This window comes from Scardinius erythrophthalmus, assembly GCF_964197995.2.
Source record: "Scardinius erythrophthalmus genome assembly, chromosome: 21".
Classification (NCBI taxonomy): domain Eukaryota; kingdom Metazoa; phylum Chordata; class Actinopteri; order Cypriniformes; family Leuciscidae; genus Scardinius; species Scardinius erythrophthalmus.
This window is the reverse complement of record NC_138241.1, coordinates 20,927,019-20,946,769: the sequence shown is the minus strand read 5'-3', so window position 1 is coordinate 20,946,769 and position 19,751 is coordinate 20,927,019. Positions and strand designations below refer to the sequence as shown.

Sequence of the window (19,751 nt, the reverse complement as noted above, 5' to 3'; positions counted from 1 at the left end):
ATAATTTATGACTTTTCCAGGTCTAGAAATCACATCATATATCCAGGTTTTCTAAGACATCCTGCAAAACAAACGGTTCTCAAGGGGGTGAATTAAAATAGGAAATATATTGGTTTTTAGTTGTTTTAGCTGATTTTAATGCTTGTTTTCTGTTTTGTCTTATTTTAAATTATTTTAAGGCATATTTAGGCCCTCTAGTCTAGTGGGCCCCAGTTCCCTGATTGAGAGCCATGGATTCAGAACCTTAAATGTGTTCTGTTTTGTGTTTAAGACTTCTTCAAACCAGATGGAGAGCCAAAGAGCATGAGCTGCCCTCCCACCGGACTAAGCGAAGATGTGCTCATGCACATTGGTTCAGTAGCCAGTTCAGTCCCTCTAAAGGACTTTGCCATTCATAGTGGTGAGTTTCAGGTATTTTGATTGGTAAGCATTTAATTGTGACAGTGTTGAATTCACAATTTCTGAACTGAAAATCTTTTGCCTGAGAGTTTGTAACTATTGACATCAATATTTGGAAAAGAGCCTTTTGTATTACACAGTGTACAAGAAGGTCAGTCATACAGGTTTCAAAAAGACACGAGGGTTGACATAATTTTCACTTTTGCTTGAACTATCTGTGGAGTCCCAGAGGCTGTTACCAGCAGTCAGTTCATCAACTAAAAATCGAATGGAAATCAACTAGATTATATCTTAATGTATGTACTGTTAAGCTTTAACCACTAGGGACAAAACACTGGAAACTGACATCAGAGCATTGCAGGATGATGGTGGTAATGGTGTGGAACATCAGCAAAGCCCTGACAGATGATCCTTACACTTCTGATATAGGAATGTCTCATTGCTCCTTACGGGTCATAATTTTCTTTCTCTGAGCAGCGGACACATGGGAGCTATAGTGGATTGATGGAGTTGCACTATGGGACCATTGCACTTAAAGAGCCGACTCCAATCTGGCAGCCTTAAATTCTGCTAAATCACCCGAACTACCATAGCCCTCCAGCTAATCTCTGCTTATTGCCTGCCTCTAAGCACAACTACCTCAGAGCATCAAACCATCCCACCGGCAAACTTATTTCTGACAAAGAATGATGCTTTATTCCAATGGGATATTGTGTATGAAAAACCAAGCTACTCTTATGGGTTTGCTTTTCATAAACTTAAAGCTACATTCACCAAATTTGACACATATGTTCAGTCTGTCCTGACACCGTTTATGTATTTTCTCCTAAACTTTTCTGTTGGTCCTACTGACTTCAGATGAAAACTTTTACTATCTAGCTTATCTATCTATCAAACAGGGCCAACAAAGTCTGTCTTGACAAACTTTCCCTTTCTAGAAAACGTCTCAGGTTACAAGTGTAACCTTTGTTCCCTGAGAACAGGGAACGAGACAATACGTCATCGACGTTATGGGGAATCGCCTCAGCGTGACCAATGACTGAAGTACCTGTGGAATCCCGCCAATCGCATTGGCTCGCGTCAGCCGTGACGTGACGCTCTGGAGTGCCCAGGAAGTATAAATAGAGCCCAGAGAACATGTCATCCTCTTCGTCTGAAGGGACTGAACAGGCCGAACCGAAAGCATGGCAGGGAGACGTATTGTCTCGTTCCCTGTTCTCAGGGAACAAAGGTTACACTTGTAACCTGAGACGTTCCCTTTCGAAGGGAACCTTGACAATACGTCATCGACGTTATGGGGAACGCTATACCAACGCCGCCATGCTAAGGGGATGCCTGACCACTACAATAAGTCCAGGTAACAGCCCCTACAGCCTACACGTCAGGCTAACTGTACACCTGCTGCTTTAGCTCAAGGTCTGGACACCAATAAGTATATGGAGGCCTCAACAGTACGACTCTCAAATGGAGAGGAAGCCTAACACATATAACATTAAACCTACAACATATACTTGACAGAAACTAGCTTGCTATTTGCATGAAGGCCTCTGCAGGATGACTCTGAAAGTAGAGGAAGCCTGAAACATGCAATATGTATATGGAGGCCTCAGCAGTACGACTCTCATATGGAGAGGAAGCCTACAACATATACTGACAAGGCTAGCTAGCTATTTGCATGAAGGCCTCTGCAGGATAACTCTGAAAGCAAAGGAAGCCTGAAACATGCAGTATGTATATGGAGGCCTCAGCAGTACGACTCTCATATGGAGAGGAAGCCTAACCCATATATCAGCAATACAATAAGTATATGGAAACCTCAACAATACGACCCTCATATAGAGAGGAAGCCTACTACATATACTAACACAAAATTAGCTTGCTATTTGCATGAAGGCCTCTGCAGGATGACTCTGAGAGTAGAGGAAGCCTGAAACATGCAATATGTATATGGAGGCCTCAGCAGTACGACTCTCATATGGAGAGGAAGCCTAGCGCACATACTAACAATAACTAGCCTGCCTGAGCTCAATAAGTATATGGAGGCCTCAGCAACATGACCCTCATATGGAGAGGAAGCCTACTACATGTACCGACACAAAACTAGCTTGATATTTGCATGAAGGCCTCTGCAGGATGACTCTGAAAGTAGAGGAAGCCTGAAACATGCAATATGTATATGGAGGCCTCAGCAGTACGACTCTCATATGGAGAGGAAGCCTACTACATATACGAACACAAAACTAGCTTGCTATTTGCATGAAGGCCTCTGCAGGATAACTCTGAAAGCAGAGAAAGCCTGAAACATGCAGTATGTATATGGAGGCCTCAGCAGTACAACTCTCATATGGAGAGGAAGCCTAACACATATATCAGCAATACAATAAGTATATGGAAGCCTCAACAATACGACCCTCATATAGAGAGGAAGCCTACTACATACTAACACAAAACTAGCTTGCTATTTGCATGAAGGCCTCTGCAGGATGACTCTGAAAGTAGAGGAAGCCTGAAACATGCAATATGTATATGGAGGCCTCAGCAGTACGACTCTCATATGGAGAGGAAGCCTAGCACATATACTAACAATAACTAGCCTGCCTGAGCTCAATAAGTATATGGAGGCCTCAGCAACATGACCCTCATATGGAGAGGAAGCCTACTACATATACCAACACAAAACTTAGCTTGCTATTTGCATGAAGGCCTCTGCAGGATGACTCTCAAAGTAGAGGAAGCCTGAAACATGCCATATGTATATGGAGGCCTCAGCAGTACGACTCTCATATGGAGAGGAAGCCTACAACATATACTGACAAAAGCTAGCTAGCTATTTGCATGAAGGCTTCTGCAGGATGACTCTGAAAGCAGAGGAAGCCTGAAACATGCAATCTGTATATGGAGGCCTCAGCAGTACGACTCTCATATGGAGAGGAAGCCTAACACACACACTAACAATAACTAGCCCTTCCTAGGCTCAATAAGTATATGGAGGCCTCAGCAATACGACCCTCATATGGAGAGGAAGCCTACTACATATACTGATAAAAAACTAGCTTGCTATTTGCATGAAGGCCTCTGCAGGATGATTCTAAAAGTAGAGGAAGCCTGAAACATGCAATATGTATATGGAGGCCTCAGCAGTACGACTCTCATAGGGAGAGGAAGCCTAACACATATACCGACAATAACTATATATACTGTTTACAAGCTAGCTTATTAGATAAAGAAACATATCTACTCTGTTCAGCTATACACCAAGCCCTGATGCAGACCGTCAGACTAATACTCCATCATCATAGGTCCGCTGGGCCTGATGTTACTTTAAAATGGGGAAAGAGGGAAGGCGGGCTTAAAAGAGGAGGAACAAAACCTATCTGCTCCTCCCAGGGCGATCCTCCTCACGCCTAGACTGGAAATCCTCTCTCCTTACCCCCCGCCTTTTCCTCCTGGACTCGTGCCGTCTCATGGCCTTGCTCCGCACTAGAGGAGGGGCATGAGCGGCGACCGAGTCCCGCTGGTCCTGTAAGCTCCTCGAAGCGAGGCGGGCCAGGACCCCAGGGGCGTCTGGGTGCGGACCTGGACCGGAGCGGTATACAAGACCTATATGCCGCCGAGCGCGCCTTCGCCTCTCTAAACTTTCCGACCACCGCCTCAACGGAGGTTCCAAAAAGTTCAGAGGGCGAAACCGGAGCATCGAGGAGAAAAGTCCTCTCTTTCTCCACAATGCCAGCCAGGTTCACCCACAGGTGCCTCTCCGTGACCACCATGGCAGCCATTGAACGACCGTTGGCCGTAGCTGTCTGCTTAGTGGCCCGGAGAGCCAGGTCTGTGGTGCGGCGCAACTCGGCCACCGCATCAGGGGACAAGCCCTGACCCTGATCCAGGTCCTTCAGCAGGTCAGCCTGGTACGCCTGCAACACAGCCATCGTGTGCAGTGCCCCACCAGCCTGACCTGCCGCCGCGTACGCCCTGCCATTCAACCGAGATGTGGTCTGAAGGGGTTTGGATGGCAGGGTGGGAGTCCTCAGCGTCGATGCCCCCTCCCCCGCCAAATAGCTGGCGAAGGAATCTTCGATGGGAGGCATCGATGCGTAACCATGCTCATGCATCGCCTCCACGTTTGCATAACTCAAACGCTGGAAGCGATGAATACGCGAGGAGTATGGTTTCTTCCATGCCTTCACGACCTGAGAATGGAGGTCAGGAAGGAATGGAAGGCTCCCAGGAATCGATGGGGTGTGGCCAGAGAGGAAGCGCTCATCAAGCCTCCCACGAGCAGCTTCCTCTCTTATGCGCTGCCAGGGCAACTCGAGCCTGGCAGTGGCACGCTCCATCACCTCCATTAATTCCTCGTACGCGGGGCAGGAGGGCTGGGCAGGCTCAGGCATCTCAACATCCTCGCCCGCCTCTCGCTCCTCCTGCTCGCCCTGGCTTGACGCCAGAAGAGCACTGCCTGCTGTCCTAGAAGATGCTGAAGATGCATCATCATCGGCCAGCAGCTCACCCTCATCCCGCGCTGACGATTGAGAGAGATTCACCCCTCTCTCAAAATCGTCAGCGAGGTCTCTTTGTGATCCCCACGATCTGAGTCTTCTCTCGGGCCTCGGCACGAGAGGGACCCGATCCGCGGGGCAAAGAAGACTGTCCCTCTTCCCTCGAGAAGAGGGACAGACGAGAACGAAGCGTCCTCAAAGGAAGACGCTCGCAGTGAACGCACTCCGCCCCCTCGAGAGCAGAGCGCGCGTGCTCTTCACCCAGACACCAAACACACAGGTCGTGTGAATCACCAGGTGCAAGACACCTCTCGCACGGGTAAACACACTTCCTAAATGTCTTATTAGATTTATCCATTCTTACCAACTTACAGCACTCAGTAAACCAGTCCCTGAACACGAAAAGAGGGTGACATGTTCTCTGGGCGCTCTATTTATACTTCCTGGGCACTCCAGAGCGTCACGTCACGGCTGACGCGAGCCAATGCGATTGGCGGGATTCCACAGGTACTTCAGTCATTGGTCACGCTGAGGCGATTCCCCATAACGTCGATGACGTATTGTCGAGGTTCCCTTCGAAAGCGAACTGCATTTATTTTCAAAGTGTCACACAACAAAATGTACAAGTCTATGACTTTTGTTACGTCTAAAGACGTATATTTTTGTGAGTTATTATTGTACTGTGGTATGTTTTTTCTTTCTGTTGTTTTTGTTGTCTCTTGCTCTCCTTTGGCTCCTCCCACTCTTTCCTCTGGCAGGTAGCTGATTGCGTCTCCAGCTGCACCTGCTTACCATCCAGGAGGGAAGCAGCATAAAATCCAGCAGAACTCTCAATCGGGGAGAACTCTTCTCCAGAGCTTGGTCTGCGTCCTGCCCGGTCCTGTTGATTGGAGCTGTTGTGCTTTTTGTTGTGGATCTGTGCCGTAGCCTGCTCACTGTTGAACGCTGTTGAATGCTGTTGCCGAAGGATCTCTTGCTTTGTTGTGAGACGCCTCCATCTAAAACCTTCAAGTTGTAAAGCCACCTTTTGATTTGTTTTCCTTTAAAAGCTGTTATTCTCCTGATTGTTTGTTGTTACTTTCTTTTTGCTTTGTTACTTGGGAACTGTAGGGAGGTGGGCGCCATTTTATTTTGTAACCCTTTTTTTCTCCTGTTTTGTGGCTAGGTAGGGAGTCAGGATAGATTTCTGTCATTTATTTGTATATTCTTTGTGAGGCTTATTAAGAATTCATAAATCCAGGTAGATCTGGCTTTTGTTTATTATTTTGGCATTGCCCCCTTCTGAGACCTTTGTTCCTCCCCAGAAGCTTATTTTCTGAGCAAGTCGTGATATGTTAAGAGCCTTTGAATAAAAAGGGTTAAAAAGAATCTTGTTGTTGTTGTGGTGCTGTGGCAGGGCCCAGACTAATGCTCTTTAAAATCTTTAAAATTGTAATATGTTACGTTCCGTTAAAAGAACCCTAGACACTAATAGGACGTAACATATTTGGGGGCTCGTCCCTTGCGAATTTGGTAGTTTGTAGAGTTTATCTTTTGTCCTCTACCAAGTTGTTTATTTTTGAACTTGCCCAGTTAGGCACTTATTTGGTGACTTTCTCTTGTAAAACGCCCATTTTTAAGGTAGAACTCATTGAAGCATATTGTTGGTTTTTCAGTGAGACTTTTGTATTATAGGTAATAAGTTTTGGCTGCTTTCATTTTTTTTGGGGTGAGGGCAGACTGCATGCGGCAAGATGGAATTTGATCTTTTGGCGTTTACACTTGCACCAACTACAGAAGTTTTTAATCAGTGTAGAAAAAAAGATTTTTTGGTAATTGCTGATTTCTTTAATGTTACTGTGTCCAGAGATGCTGCAAAGCAAGTGATTAAAAGGGAGCTGTATAGTGCGCTGGTGAATACAGGCATTTTACCTGCTGAATCACCACTGGATGTGTCAGAGGAGAATGTAGCCGTGGAGGAAGCTTCTGCTTTAGGTTTACCCCTTCCCACTGAATCTCGATTAGATCCGATGACGGCAGTTAAGTTAAAAGAGCTTGAGTTAGAGCTAAAAAGACAGGAACATGATATTAAAGTAGTACAACTCCGTACTGTCGAGGTTGAAGCACAACGTGACATTAAGCTAAAAACTCTTGAATTAGAAGCTGAGGTTTTGCGTAGGAAGCCTGTTCCCCTTCCACGCTTGAGAGCTCCCTCCTCACCAACGTTTGAGAGTTCACCTTCACGATCCAACACGGTTAGCTACGACCCAGTAGGCAATACCCAGCCAAACTTTGATGTTGTGAAGTATGTGAAACTGGTGCCACCTTTTAGAGAAGCTGAAGTTGATTGTTATTTTACCACTTTTGAACGCATCGCTGCTAAGTTGGGGTGGCCAAAAGACATGTGGGGCCTCCTTCTACAGTGCAATTTTGTAGGCAAGGCACAAGAGGTCTGTTCTTCACTTCCGATTGAGCAGTCTCTTGATTATGAGATTGTCAAAGCTGCGGTATTGAGAGCATATGAATTGGTTCCTGAAGCCTACCGTCAGCGCTTCCGACACTTAATGAAAACAGCCAAACAAACATATGTAGAGTTTGCGAGAGAGAAAAAAACACTCTTTGAGAAGTGGTGTCTCTCTAATAAAGTCACCAATTTTGAGCAGTTGCAAGAACTTATCTTACTGGAAGAGTTTAAAAATTGTGCACCTGAACCTGTAGTTGTTCATTTGAATGAACAGAAGGTAAACACGCTCTCTGAAGCTGCTGTGATAGCAGACGAGTTTGTGCTCACCCATAAGACAGTATTTCCATCTTCACGTCAGTCCAAACGTCAGTTTTTTAATAGTGAGCAGGCGGAGAAGGAAACTTCCAGTGTTTTGAGGGAGATGGCAGAGAAAAGTCGTAAAGCTGATGCAAAACGCTCTGGTAACAAACGTGTTTGTTTCTACTGTTTGGATCCAGGCCACTTGATTATGGATTGTAAAGCGTGGAAAAAGAAAAGTGCTGCTGGGAAATCTAAAAGTGTAGCTTTTGCTCGAGCTGTTTCAGTCCCTAAAAACCGTTCGGTACCGGCTAATGGTACTGGGTTTGAACCCTTTCTCTTTAATGGTTCTGTTTCCCTTTGTACTGAATCTCTGGATAAACCTATCTCCATCCTGAGAGACACTGGTGCAACACAGTCCTTTATCTTAGCAGATGCTTTGCCGTTCTCTGCCGAAACGTACTCTGGTAGTGATGTGTTGGTGCGTGGAATTGAGTTAGGATGTGTGAGGGTGCCAGTACATATGGTTTATCTAAAGTCTGATCTGGTTACAGGTATGGTTCCTCTTGGTGTGAGAACGGAGCTGCCTGTGGATGGTGTAAGCCTTATCTTGGGGAATGACTTGGCAGGTGGTAAAGTTTTCCCCTCTCCAGTTGTTGTCGATACACCAGAGATATCGCCTGACTCTGATGTTGCTGTTTGTTTCCCTTCTGTATTCCCTTCTTGTGCAGTAACTCGTGCTCAGGCACAGAAATGGGAAGAGACAGTGAATCTTGCTGACTCGTTTCTGAATCCAGCAAATAGTCGCCAGGAGTGTACTCTATCTATTAAACCACAACTAGCTCCTGATGGTTCTGTGAACTCAGATTTAAAAGCAACAGCTCTGGAATTTGAAAGGGAACACTTAGTTGCTGCTCAAAGGTCTGATCAATCTCTAGCACCCTGCATTGAAGCTGCTGTTCAGTTCGGAGACTTGTACGATGCTAGGATAGGTTTTTTTTGGGAAGATGATGTCCTAATGCGTCGCTGGAAACCACATGATGTTGATGCTTTAGATGTCTATCAAGTTGTTTTGCCTTCTGGTTATCGTTCTGTGGTTTTGCAGCTTGCCCATGAGCATCCACTCTCTGGCCATCTTGGGGTTAACAAAACCTACAAGCGCATTTCCCGATACTTCTTTTGGCCTGGACTGAAGTCTAGTGTTTCCAAATTCTGCAAGACTTGCCACATCTGCCAGCTTGCGGGTAAGCCGAATCAGACTTTACCTTCTGCTCCCCTCCATCCGATTCCAGCAATGGGTGAACCGTTTGAACGGTTGATTTTGGATTGTGTTGGGCCGTTACCAAAATCAAAATCAGGGCATCAATATGTTTTGACGTTGATGTGTGCTGCGACTCGGTTTCCGGAAGCTGTTCCGCTCCGTACTCTTAAAGCCCAGACGGTAGTGAAGGAGATAATTAGGTTCTGCTCAATGTTCGGATTGCCTAAAGTTATCCAAACCGATCAAGGTACTAACTTCACTTCAAAAGTGTTTGCACAAGTGTTAAAAGAGTTAGGAGTTGATCATAAACTATCCAGCGCATACCATCCAGAGTCCCAGGGTGCGCTGGAACGCTTTCACCAAACCCTAAAATCAATGCTACGTGCATATTGTCTCAGTACTGGCAAAGACTGGGTTGAGGGCTTGCCATTGTTAATGTTCGCAGCTAGGGAGACTGTGCAGGAGTCTTTAGGTTTTAGCCCTGCGGAACTTGTCTTTGGACACACTGTTCGTGGGCCTTTGAAACTGCTAAGTGAGCAGTTATTATCAAAAAACTCAGTATCCTGTAATGTGTTGGACTACGTAAGTGATTTTCGTGAACGTCTCCATAAGGCTTGTGAGATAGCAAAAGCTCATCTGATAAGTGCACAATCCAAGATGAAATTGCGTTATGACAGGAAATGTGTAAAGCGCAACTTCCAACCCAACGATTTGGTTTTGGTCTTGCTTCCAGTCCCCGGGTCAGCACTGCAGGCTAAATTCACTGGTCCCTATGCTGTTGAGAAAAGACTTACTAACACTGATTATGTAATCTCAACTCCAGATCGTAGGAGAAAAAGTCGAGTGTGTCATGTGAATATGTTGAAGGCTTATGTCACGAACGAGACCACAAACGAAATTCCTGTCTCTGATGTAGTGTCTGCTGTTACTTCTACACTGCTGCCTGCTGCATATTGTCCATTGGAGGATAATCTTATTGAAAATGAAGACCGAATGTCTTGTACGCGTCTGAACAATTCTGCAGTCTTGAGTAACTTAGACTCGTATCTTGCTCACTTGCCTAAGACCCAACGCACAAATATAGTAGAGTTAATAAATGAGTATCCCACCTTGTTTTCTGATGTTCCCCGCCAAACTACTGTCCTCACACATGACATCGATGTAGGTGACTCTGTACCCATTAAACAACATCCTTACCGTGTCAATCCGCATAAACGTGAAGTAATGAAGTCAGAGGTTGAATATTTGTTGCAACATGGTTTTGCTACACCCAGTCAGAGCCCTTGGAGTTCACCGTGTTTGCTTGTTCCTAAAGCTGACTCGTCCTATCGTTTTTGTACTGACTACCGCAAAGTTAATAACGTCACCAAGCCTGACTCTTTTCCTCTACCTCGAATAGAGGACTGTGTCGACAGAGTTGGATCTGCACGTTACGTCACCAAATTGGATCTTCTAAAAGGATACTGGCAGGTGCCACTCACACCTCGAGCTTCAGAAATCTCTGCTTTTGTTACCCCTGACAACTTCCTACAATATTCTGTTATGGCCTTCGGGATGCGAAATGCACCCGCGACCTTCCAACGTCTTATGCGGCACGTGTTGTCAGGGGTGACCAACTGTGAGGCCTACTTGGATGATGTAGTGATTTATTCAGCTAGTTGGGAAGACCATCTGAATAGCCTTAACCAAGTTTTTAGTAGGTTGTCTGAGGCATCATTGACGTTAAACTTGGTGAAGTGTGAGTTTGCGAAGGCTGTAGTTACCTATTTGGGTAAAAAGGTGGGCCAAGGGCAAGTGAGGCCAGTTGAAGAAAAAGTTGCAGCCATACTGAACTTTCTCATTCCTACTAACAAGAGAGAACTGAGACGATTTCTGGGTATGGCTGGTTACTACAGAAGCTTCTGTAAAAACTTTGCTTCTGTGGTTGTCCCGTTGACAGATCTCCTGAGTACCTCCAGAAAATTTGTGTGGAGTCATGATTGTAACAGTGCATTTAATGCTGCAAAAGACCTGCTGTGCCATGCCCCCGTCCTTTCTGCTCCCAATTTTGCTCTGCCCTTCAAGTTGCAGGTGGATGCAAGTTCTTCAGGGGCAGGTGCTGTATTGCTGCAAGAAGACTCGGCTGGTGTAGAGCATCCTGTGAGTTACTTCTCCAAGAAGTTTACAAAATGCCAACAGAGGTACAGCACTATTGAAAAAGAGGCTTTAGCCTTACTTCTGGCATTGCAACACTTCGAAGTTTACTTGGGAAGTAGTTGTAACCCGGTGGTGGTGTACACTGATCACAACCCCTTGGTATTCCTTTGGAGAATGTGCAACTCAAACCAACGACTGATGCGCTGGTCTTTAATCATACAAGAGTATAACCTTGACATTCAACACCGAAAAGGTTCCGAAAATATTGTAGCAGATGCACTTTCTAGAGTATACAGTGTGGACAATTAGTATGCCTAATTCTTAGTTTACAAACATTTCTTTAGGGGTATTGTTTGTAACTTGTTGGTGGGAGTGTTACGTCTAAAGACGTATATTTTTGTGAGTTATTATTGTACTGTGGTATGTTTTTTCTTTCTGTTGTTTTTGTTGTCTCTTGCTCTCCTTTGGCTCCTCCCACTCTTTCCTCTGGCAGGTAGCTGATTGCTTCTCCAGCTGCACCTGCTTACCATCCAGGAGGGAAGCAGCATAAAATCCAGCAGAACTCTCAATCGGGGAGAACTCTTCTCCAGAGCTTGGTCTGCGTCCTGCCCGGTCCTGTTGATTGGAGCTGTTGTGCTTTTTGTTGTGGATCTGTGCCGTAGCCTGCTCACTGTTGAACGCTGTTGAATGCTGTTGCCGAAGGATCTCTTGCTTTGTTGTGAGACGCCTCCATCTAAAACCTTCAAGTTGTAAAGCCACCTTTTGATTTGTTTTCCTTTAAAAGCTGTTATTCTCCTGATTGTTTGTTGTTACTTTCTTTTTGCTTTGTTACTTGGGAACTGTAGGGAGGTGGGCGCCATTTTATTTTGTAACCCTTTTTTTCTCCTGTTTTGTGGCGAGGTAGGGAGTCAGGATAGATTTCTGTCATTTATTTGTATATTCTTTGTGAGGCTTATTAAGAATTCATAAATCCAGGTAGATCTGGCTTTTGTTTATTATTTTGGCATTGCCCCCTTCTGAGACCTTTGTTCCTCCCTAGAAGCTTATTTTCTGAGCAAGTCGTGATATGTTAAGAGCCTTTGAATAAAAAGGGTTAAAAAGAATCTTGTTGTTGTTGTGGTGCTGTGGCAGGGCCCAGACTAATGCTCTTTAAAATCTTTAAAATTGTAATATGTTACGTTCCGTTAAAAGAACCCTAGACACTAATAGGACGTAACACTTTCTATACGTTTTGTATCTGTGTTAATTCAGGCTTGTCACGTATCCTTCGAGGCAGAGCGGATATGGTTTCAAAACGCACTGTGGACTGGGCCCTGGCAGAGTACATGGCCTTTGGCTCTTTGCTGAAGGATGATATTCATGTGAGACTCAGTGGACAAGATGTGGAAAGAGGAACATTTAGGTAAGACATTCAGTCCATTTCCATTTGAAACTATGGTGACCGCTCCCTTTTGTTCTCTTTTATGAGTTATGGGCGACTCAAAAAAAGAAAGTTCTGCACATGCAGTTATGGGGGACCATAAGTTGTTGTCATATATTCCTGTATTTCATGTATCAGGCCACTTTCTACTATTTAACTGTCTAGATTTCTGTCGCTAAAAATAACCAAGTATATAATTTCTGCCTTATGGCTCCATTAAAACTAAAATGTCAACACATTGACAAATGACGTAAGCTTGTCGCACACATATAGAGTCCTCTGGGAGTGGCAGAGAGACACCCACATGGTGCCGTCACGGCACTGCTTCTGAAGGAAACACGTTTTATGTCACCCCACAGCAGTACAGTCACATACTCCCACGTCTGTTTGTTTCTATCTTGTGCAAGAAATTTTACCAGCCAGGTTTGTTTGAAATGGTACACACATCAATGAAACTCTGAGACATCATCGCAGCTGAATTTATCATTACTCACTGGTTCACTTTATAGTTTTTGACTCTACATTTAATCTCAATGGGCTCCAATGGACAGTTCTATGCTTTGCAGAACATAATGAAGGAAAAATGTCAGTGAAAAGACGTCAGCAAAAGAGCTTCTGTGTGTTATGAGCCTTTTTATCAAAGTAGATTGTCTGCTGGTGCACATATTCTTTTTTCTCATGCAAAGGCTCTGGGAGTGAACATATTGGTGTGCTCCAGTCTGCTGGTTCTGCTTTTTACTCAGGGAGTTAATGGCTATGAGTAATTGATTCAGTCTACTGTGTTTGGGAATGCACTGAGTACTGTGCTCTGGTCCCTTGATTGATGAAACCAACACACAGCTGATGCACTGTTTACTCCCCAGATTCTCTGTTTTTCCAGAGCTAACCCTCAGGGACAGGACACTTCAGCTTAAAGAGCCACTTTTGATTTACATTTGTGATTAAATTAGCAGAGCAGACAGACCCCAATTAGACAGAACACATTCCTTGTGGTTACATTCTCCATTTCACAACATTATCTAAGAAAGGAGCCCATATTTGTCAAATGTGAATCACCCAGTTTGTTGGGGAAATACTTGGTTAATACTAAATGTTATGTAACGTCTATATACTCATTGTAAGATGTGACCGCCTGTGCAGGACATCATTACTGTGATATTTAAAGGACTTTAAAGATTGTCTAATCGCAATGGGTCTGATGGCTGGTTTGAACATCGCATCAGAGAGAGCCAGCAAAACATATCACATCTCCTGTCTCAAATCCACTGCTGTCCATGATCTTTCTAGGATATAAAGATTTAGAGTGCCTCTGTTCTGAGGTTTGACATTACAGCTTAAGAAAATATTCCTTAAAATGGCATTCCTTAAACTGCGTCCAGAATTCACAGAATTTAGGTGTCAGTAGGTTTTATTTTATTTTACATAAATTATACACAGACACTATCGTTCAAAAGTTTGGGGTCTGTAAGATTTTTTAAATGTTTTTGAAAGAAGTATTCATTTAGGTGTTTGGTGTTTTAAGCCCCCAACGGCGCCTTCCAGGCAGCGAGGGGATGGGTAGGTTTAAGGTTGAGGGTAGTGTTAGCTGCCTCTAAGGAGCCATTGGGGCTTAAAACACCATCGAGCAAGTATGGTCATGGTCACCAAGGCTGAATTTGATCAAAAATAGAGTAAAAACAGTATTGTTAAAACATTTTTACAATTTAATACTGTAACTCTCTTCTATTACTTTAAAATCTGATTTATTCCTGCGATGGCAAAGCTGAAATTTCAGCAGCCATTACTCACATTAGTCACATGACCCTTCAGAAATCATTCTAATATGCTGAATTGGTGATCAAGAAACATGTTTTTACTGTTATCAATGTTGAAAACAGTTGTGCTGCTTAATATTTTTGTTTAAACCTTGGCATGTTTTTTCAGGATTCTTTGATGAATAGAAATTTTAGATTAATAGTTTGAAATAACTTTTTTTTATAACAATGTAATAGACTTTAGCTTAATTTAATGCATCATTGCTGCAAAAAAAAAACATCTTAATAAACCCAAACTGAGATTACATTAAATTGATCAAAAGTGACGGTACACACACACACACACACACACACACACACACACACACACACACACACACACACACACACACACACACACACACACACACACACACACACACACACACACACACACACACACACACACACACACACACACACACACACACATTGTCATGTGTGTGTCATTGTCTGTATATTTTATATGAATTTTTATATATGAAAAAAAAAAGAAAAAAGAAATCAGGCAATAGTTATCTTGTTGCTGCCCTGTTTAGTGCTTCTTGAATTTGTGATTTCATCTTTGCAGTCACCGTCACCACGTCTTGCATGATCAGGAAGTTGATAAGCGCTTCTGCGTTCCGATGAACCACCTGTGGCAGAACCAGGCTCTCTACACTGTGTGCAACAGCTCCCTGTCTGAATATGGGGTTTTGGGTAAGAACCACCTGTGCTCATTTTGCATCTGGTTATCAATCAGAGTGCACAGAAATTTTAATCATCCAAGGTATTCCGTTTTTGATACCTGTAAAACTACCTTCAGAAATGATCAGCCTGTACAGAACAAGCTGTTTTCTCCCAATTTCTACTGACACATCCCCTTGCAAAATAGATACTCAGAATACTTTGGACATAAAAAATACTGTATAAATGATTCTGACATGTTGATTTTGATTAGGGTTTGAGCTTGGTTTTGCAATGGCGAGTCCTAATGCCTTGGTGTGCTGGGAGGCTCAGTTTGGCGACTTCCACAACACAGCCCAGTGCATCATTGACCAGTTCATCTCTGCAGGCCAGGCCAAGTGGGTCCGTCACAATGGCATCGTTTTACTGTTGCCCCATGGGATGGAGGGAATGGTGAGTCTACTGATGGCATGGCCTATTATATATTATAAGTGGCATAATATTACATGGAAGACCTTACATAGGTAACACTTCCATTTAGACATTCTACTAACTATAAGTAACTTTGCAACTAGATGTCAGCTACCAGTCATTTGAGTATCAGTAGACTCTCTGTTTAATATCAGCTAACACTTTATTTGGATGGTTCCCCAACAGACTGACTATAAGTAACTTTGCAACTACTGTACGTCAACTTATTCTGCTAACCCTAAACCTAAACCTAACCTAACCTAACCATCTACTAACTCTCCAATGAGAGTTAGTTGACATAAGTTACTTATAGTTAGTAGAATGTGTAAAGTAGACTATGGAAATAAAGTGTAACCCTTGTATGTTGCTAAACATAAAAGATGCAAAGCTATCTGTTCCACTTGCATATGTAATTGAAAACACACAAGACAGCAGCATAAATATCATGTATTATTTAACAGATTTCTTATTTCTGTTATTGCCCTAGACCATATCAAAGGAAGTGTTATTTTAAGAGTCATTTATGTAGATCATCGCAGTCCTATTGACCACTGAATCTAATTTCCTGCAGGGATAAAACACAGGGTAAAATCTTTTTCAATCCTTTCCTTTACTCAAAAGCAGAATAGCTGTACTAGAATCAATAATGATGACTCAAGCTGGGTCTGAGCCAATAAATGAGGCTATAATTCTTTAGCTTAGTGTGCCGTTCGATAGACCTACACTCATTAGCGGTGGTGTGTTTGCACTAATGAGCAGGGCCCGGAGCACTCGTCAGCACGGCCTGAGCGCTTCCTGCAGATGAGCAAGGATGACCCTGATCGCTATCCCGTAAGTAGCCATTCTGGTCATGCCTCATACTGATGGCCACAGGTAGTCTGAAACGGACACACCTCACTGATTGCCAATTTGTTTGATGCTTAATATAGTTTTTTAGTCTAGCAGTATGTCAGTCCCAGTGGCAGGGCATCATAGATAAAGACTTTCAGGAGACATGAATGGTACTAATGGTACTAATGGTACTAGGCGTGATCAACAGGGCTATTGACTAAATCAGCCAAAAGTAAAATTAATTAATGATTGTCCTCCTCTTGCAGAGGAAGTTATTTGCGAATTCATGAGTACATTTCTTGGGTGACACTATCTTTGTGCTATCTATATAATATGAATTATGTTAAATATTTTAAAAGAATGGACATCTACTGAAATATCACAGAATTTTTTTGCAGTGACAAATTTTTTTTTTTTTTTTTTTTTACATGATAGATCACTTTAATGAGCTGTGTTTTATTTACTTCTTTTAAGGAATTCACTGGAGACTTTGAGGTCCAGCAGCTCTATGACTGTAATTGGATCGTGGTCAATTGTTCAACACCTGCTAGCTACTTCCATGTGCTTAGAAGGCAGATCTTATTACCATTCAGGAAGCCAGTAAGAACAACCTTTTTCCTTTCTATGTGTCAGTATAGCATGTACAATATTATTTTTCAGTGGATTTTGTGGATTCATTGTTCTGTCAATATATATATATATATATATATATTATTAGAGATGTCCAATTCTGGTTAAATTGAGCATCACATTATTATTTTTTTCACGACAGAGATCATGATTCTCCTCTGAACAGACAACTAAAAAAATGTGTAATTTACTAGAGGTTCTGACAAAATGTTAATAGCTGCAGTCTATTTGAAATGTTTAATTAATCTAATTGAATTAGTTTAAAAAACGATTTGAATGAATGATTCAGTGACTCACTAATAATGCTGCAATTGTTTCATCGCCATATGAATATTTGTAATTAATAGAAATAACAAAACTTTGTGGTTGAAAAGACTGTTTCATGCCTATACTGTACGATAACTGCATTGTCTGCCTCAGCGTCTGCACGAACAGATTTGAATGTTCCGATGTGATTTTGTTTAATAGAAACAGGCGAATAGTTGTCATTTAGGAATTAGATCGCGTGGGTGTTTGAATCGAGATCGCAATCTTGTAACGCTTAATCGTTCAACTCTAATACATAGGCTATATTTATGACTTGACAAATGCACATTTGGTATTATAGATTTAGATAGACTTGAGCTATTAGATTAATGTCACAGCTGGTGTGATGGTAGATGGACTTTATTAACTTAAGCCTAAACTTTAATGTGAAAGTTTAATGTATGCCCCAACCCTCTTTTGCTTCTGTGCCACTGCAATTGTCTAAAGTGATTCCCTGTTGTGGAGAAATGCAGAGGTTTGTGGAGCATGAGAAAATCTCTTCCTGAGTAAATTAAACTGAGAGCGTCTGGGGATGATATTGTTTGTTTTGTATGAAACTGCTCTTAATTTACTGTTTTGCTTGATTTCACAGCTGTGTTATATTACTATTTGTGTATTCCCCAGCCTAGATTAAAGTTTCAAAAGTTCCTACAGTAAATGCAATGAATCAAGTACAGTTTGCCTTTATTTGACTGACCACATTTTCATATTTTTATTCAGCTGATCATTTTCACACCAAAGTCTTTACTGAGGCTGCCAGAGGCCCGTTCCAGTTTTGATGAGATGATCACAGGTACAAAATTCTGGTATAGAAACATTGTATCAAGCTCTTTATGCTCTGTCCAGCTTTTAGTGTTTAACATGTGGCTGCATCTTAATTTACTCATATTGCAGGGACACATTTTCTAAGGATAATTCCAGATAACAGTCCTGCATCGGAAAACCCAGAAAAAGTCAAAAGGGTCATCTTCTGCACTGGAAAAGTGTACTATGAGCTGGCAAAAGAAAGAAAACAGCTTCAGTTGGAGGAGGACGTTGCAATCGTCAGATTGGAGCAGGTTGCCATTATAGTTTCTTGATTATAAGTAAAATGGCATTGCAAAAATTCCTTTACTCACAATCAAATACATTCTTTCCTCTTAGATATCACCATTCCCTTTTGACCTCATCAAGGCTGAGGTTGAGAAGTACAGCAACGCTGAACTCATATGGTGTCAAGAGGAGCACAAGAACATGGGCTACTATGACTACGTAAGGCCACGTTTCCTCACAGTGCACCATAAGAATCCAATATGGTGAGTCTCTTTTTAAGCTACATTTTTGGTGTAGCCTAAACAAACTTATACGCACCAAATAATAAATATTCACACTCACTTTTAGGTATGTTGGCCGTGACCCTGCTGCAGCCCCTGCCACAGGAAACAAATTCACTCATTTGGCTGAGCTGAAGAGGTTCTTGGACACTGCGTTTAACCTTGAGGCATTCAAGGGCAGGAGTTTTTGATGCTGTTGTGGAAATTGGCCTTTAAAATGAAATATAACTGGTATCAACGCACAATTTATTAGACAAGGTGATTTTCATGTTGCCAAATTGTGTAAAATTGTTGAATTATATTGAAAAATAGAGCACAAGACAGCAAACAGACATTTGTGTACTCATTCTGTAGATTTAGCCGTAGATTTGCATCAGAAATCATTTATCCGTCTTAAGTAATCTGTATTCTTATTTATTTTTTTGTCTTCCATAACTGTCACACTTGGCTTCATCCTGAGACATCAAACAGATGGCATGTAGACAAGTAACAATATTCTCTGTGGCAGTGGTGATATTCTCTGTAGCTTCCACAAAATATGCTTCCTTTTTAGACTTTAGGGTTCTTGTGGTGTTGAAGACTTATGGGAATGAGGACATTTATAACGTCAACATGTCTGTGACAAATTTGAAATGCTATACACACTGGGAAACAAATATAAGGAGGTAAATAAAACAATTACTTAAATCAAATAAGCACAAGTATCTGATGAATTGTTTTTTCTGTGTAATCTTACTGTCCGCAAACTGCTTTTGTAGTGTAATTTAGCTATACTAAATTAATGTAATTTGTACATACACTAATGTTCATTCTATGGCTGCTCAAACAGTTAAACCTTGTCACTCAAACTGGACAAAACAGCTGTAAACTGGATTTTACTTGAATCTGTGCTGTAGGTAATCCATGTCATCTTCATTTATATAGCACTTTTAACAATGTAGATTGTTCCAAAGCGGCTTTACAGAGATACAAGGATAGTTTATGTGATAGATACTTGCAAAAGTGAATTTAATGCAAATGTTTAAAGGGTAAAAAAATTGGTTTTAGTATATTATAGATATCGGACATTGCTCATAGGGGAAAAAAATCATAAATTTAATTCACTGTGATAGATTGTGATGAATGATAGACGTTTCACAGCAATAATGCAATAAACTGTGTGTCACTGACAAACGATGGATGCTTGCTTGGTTTTTATCATTTATCATATACCTGTGTGCACATACATACCGGCTCTCTCCACAGGCATTGTGCTGCCTTTATACAGCAGGACACCATTAGTGGACTCATAA

At 42.3% G+C, this 19,751-nt stretch overlaps 1 protein-coding gene across 2 annotated transcripts in view; it reads left to right on the top strand.

Annotated features, from left to right (window-relative positions):
- Positions 1 to 19,219, top strand: part of ogdhl (oxoglutarate dehydrogenase L) — a gene marked incomplete at its 5' end in the record, with an annotated part of 32,200 nt that extends 12,981 nt beyond the window's left edge. For both annotated transcript variants that reach the window (XM_081350760.1, XM_081350761.1), the window contains 10 exons: positions 272 to 400; positions 12,281 to 12,431; positions 14,814 to 14,941; positions 15,183 to 15,361; positions 16,139 to 16,210; positions 16,685 to 16,810; positions 17,867 to 17,939; positions 18,041 to 18,204; positions 18,290 to 18,441; positions 18,527 to 19,219. In XM_081350760.1, the coding sequence (XP_081206886.1) occupies positions 272 to 400; positions 12,281 to 12,431; positions 14,814 to 14,941; positions 15,183 to 15,361; positions 16,139 to 16,210; positions 16,685 to 16,810; positions 17,867 to 17,939; positions 18,041 to 18,204; positions 18,290 to 18,441; positions 18,527 to 18,650 (1,298 nt within the window). In that variant the 3' untranslated portion in view covers positions 18,651 to 19,219. The remainder of the gene's footprint in view (positions 1 to 271; positions 401 to 12,280; positions 12,432 to 14,813; positions 14,942 to 15,182; positions 15,362 to 16,138; positions 16,211 to 16,684; positions 16,811 to 17,866; positions 17,940 to 18,040; positions 18,205 to 18,289; positions 18,442 to 18,526) is intronic.
- Between the last annotated feature and the right edge of the window lie 532 nt (positions 19,220 to 19,751).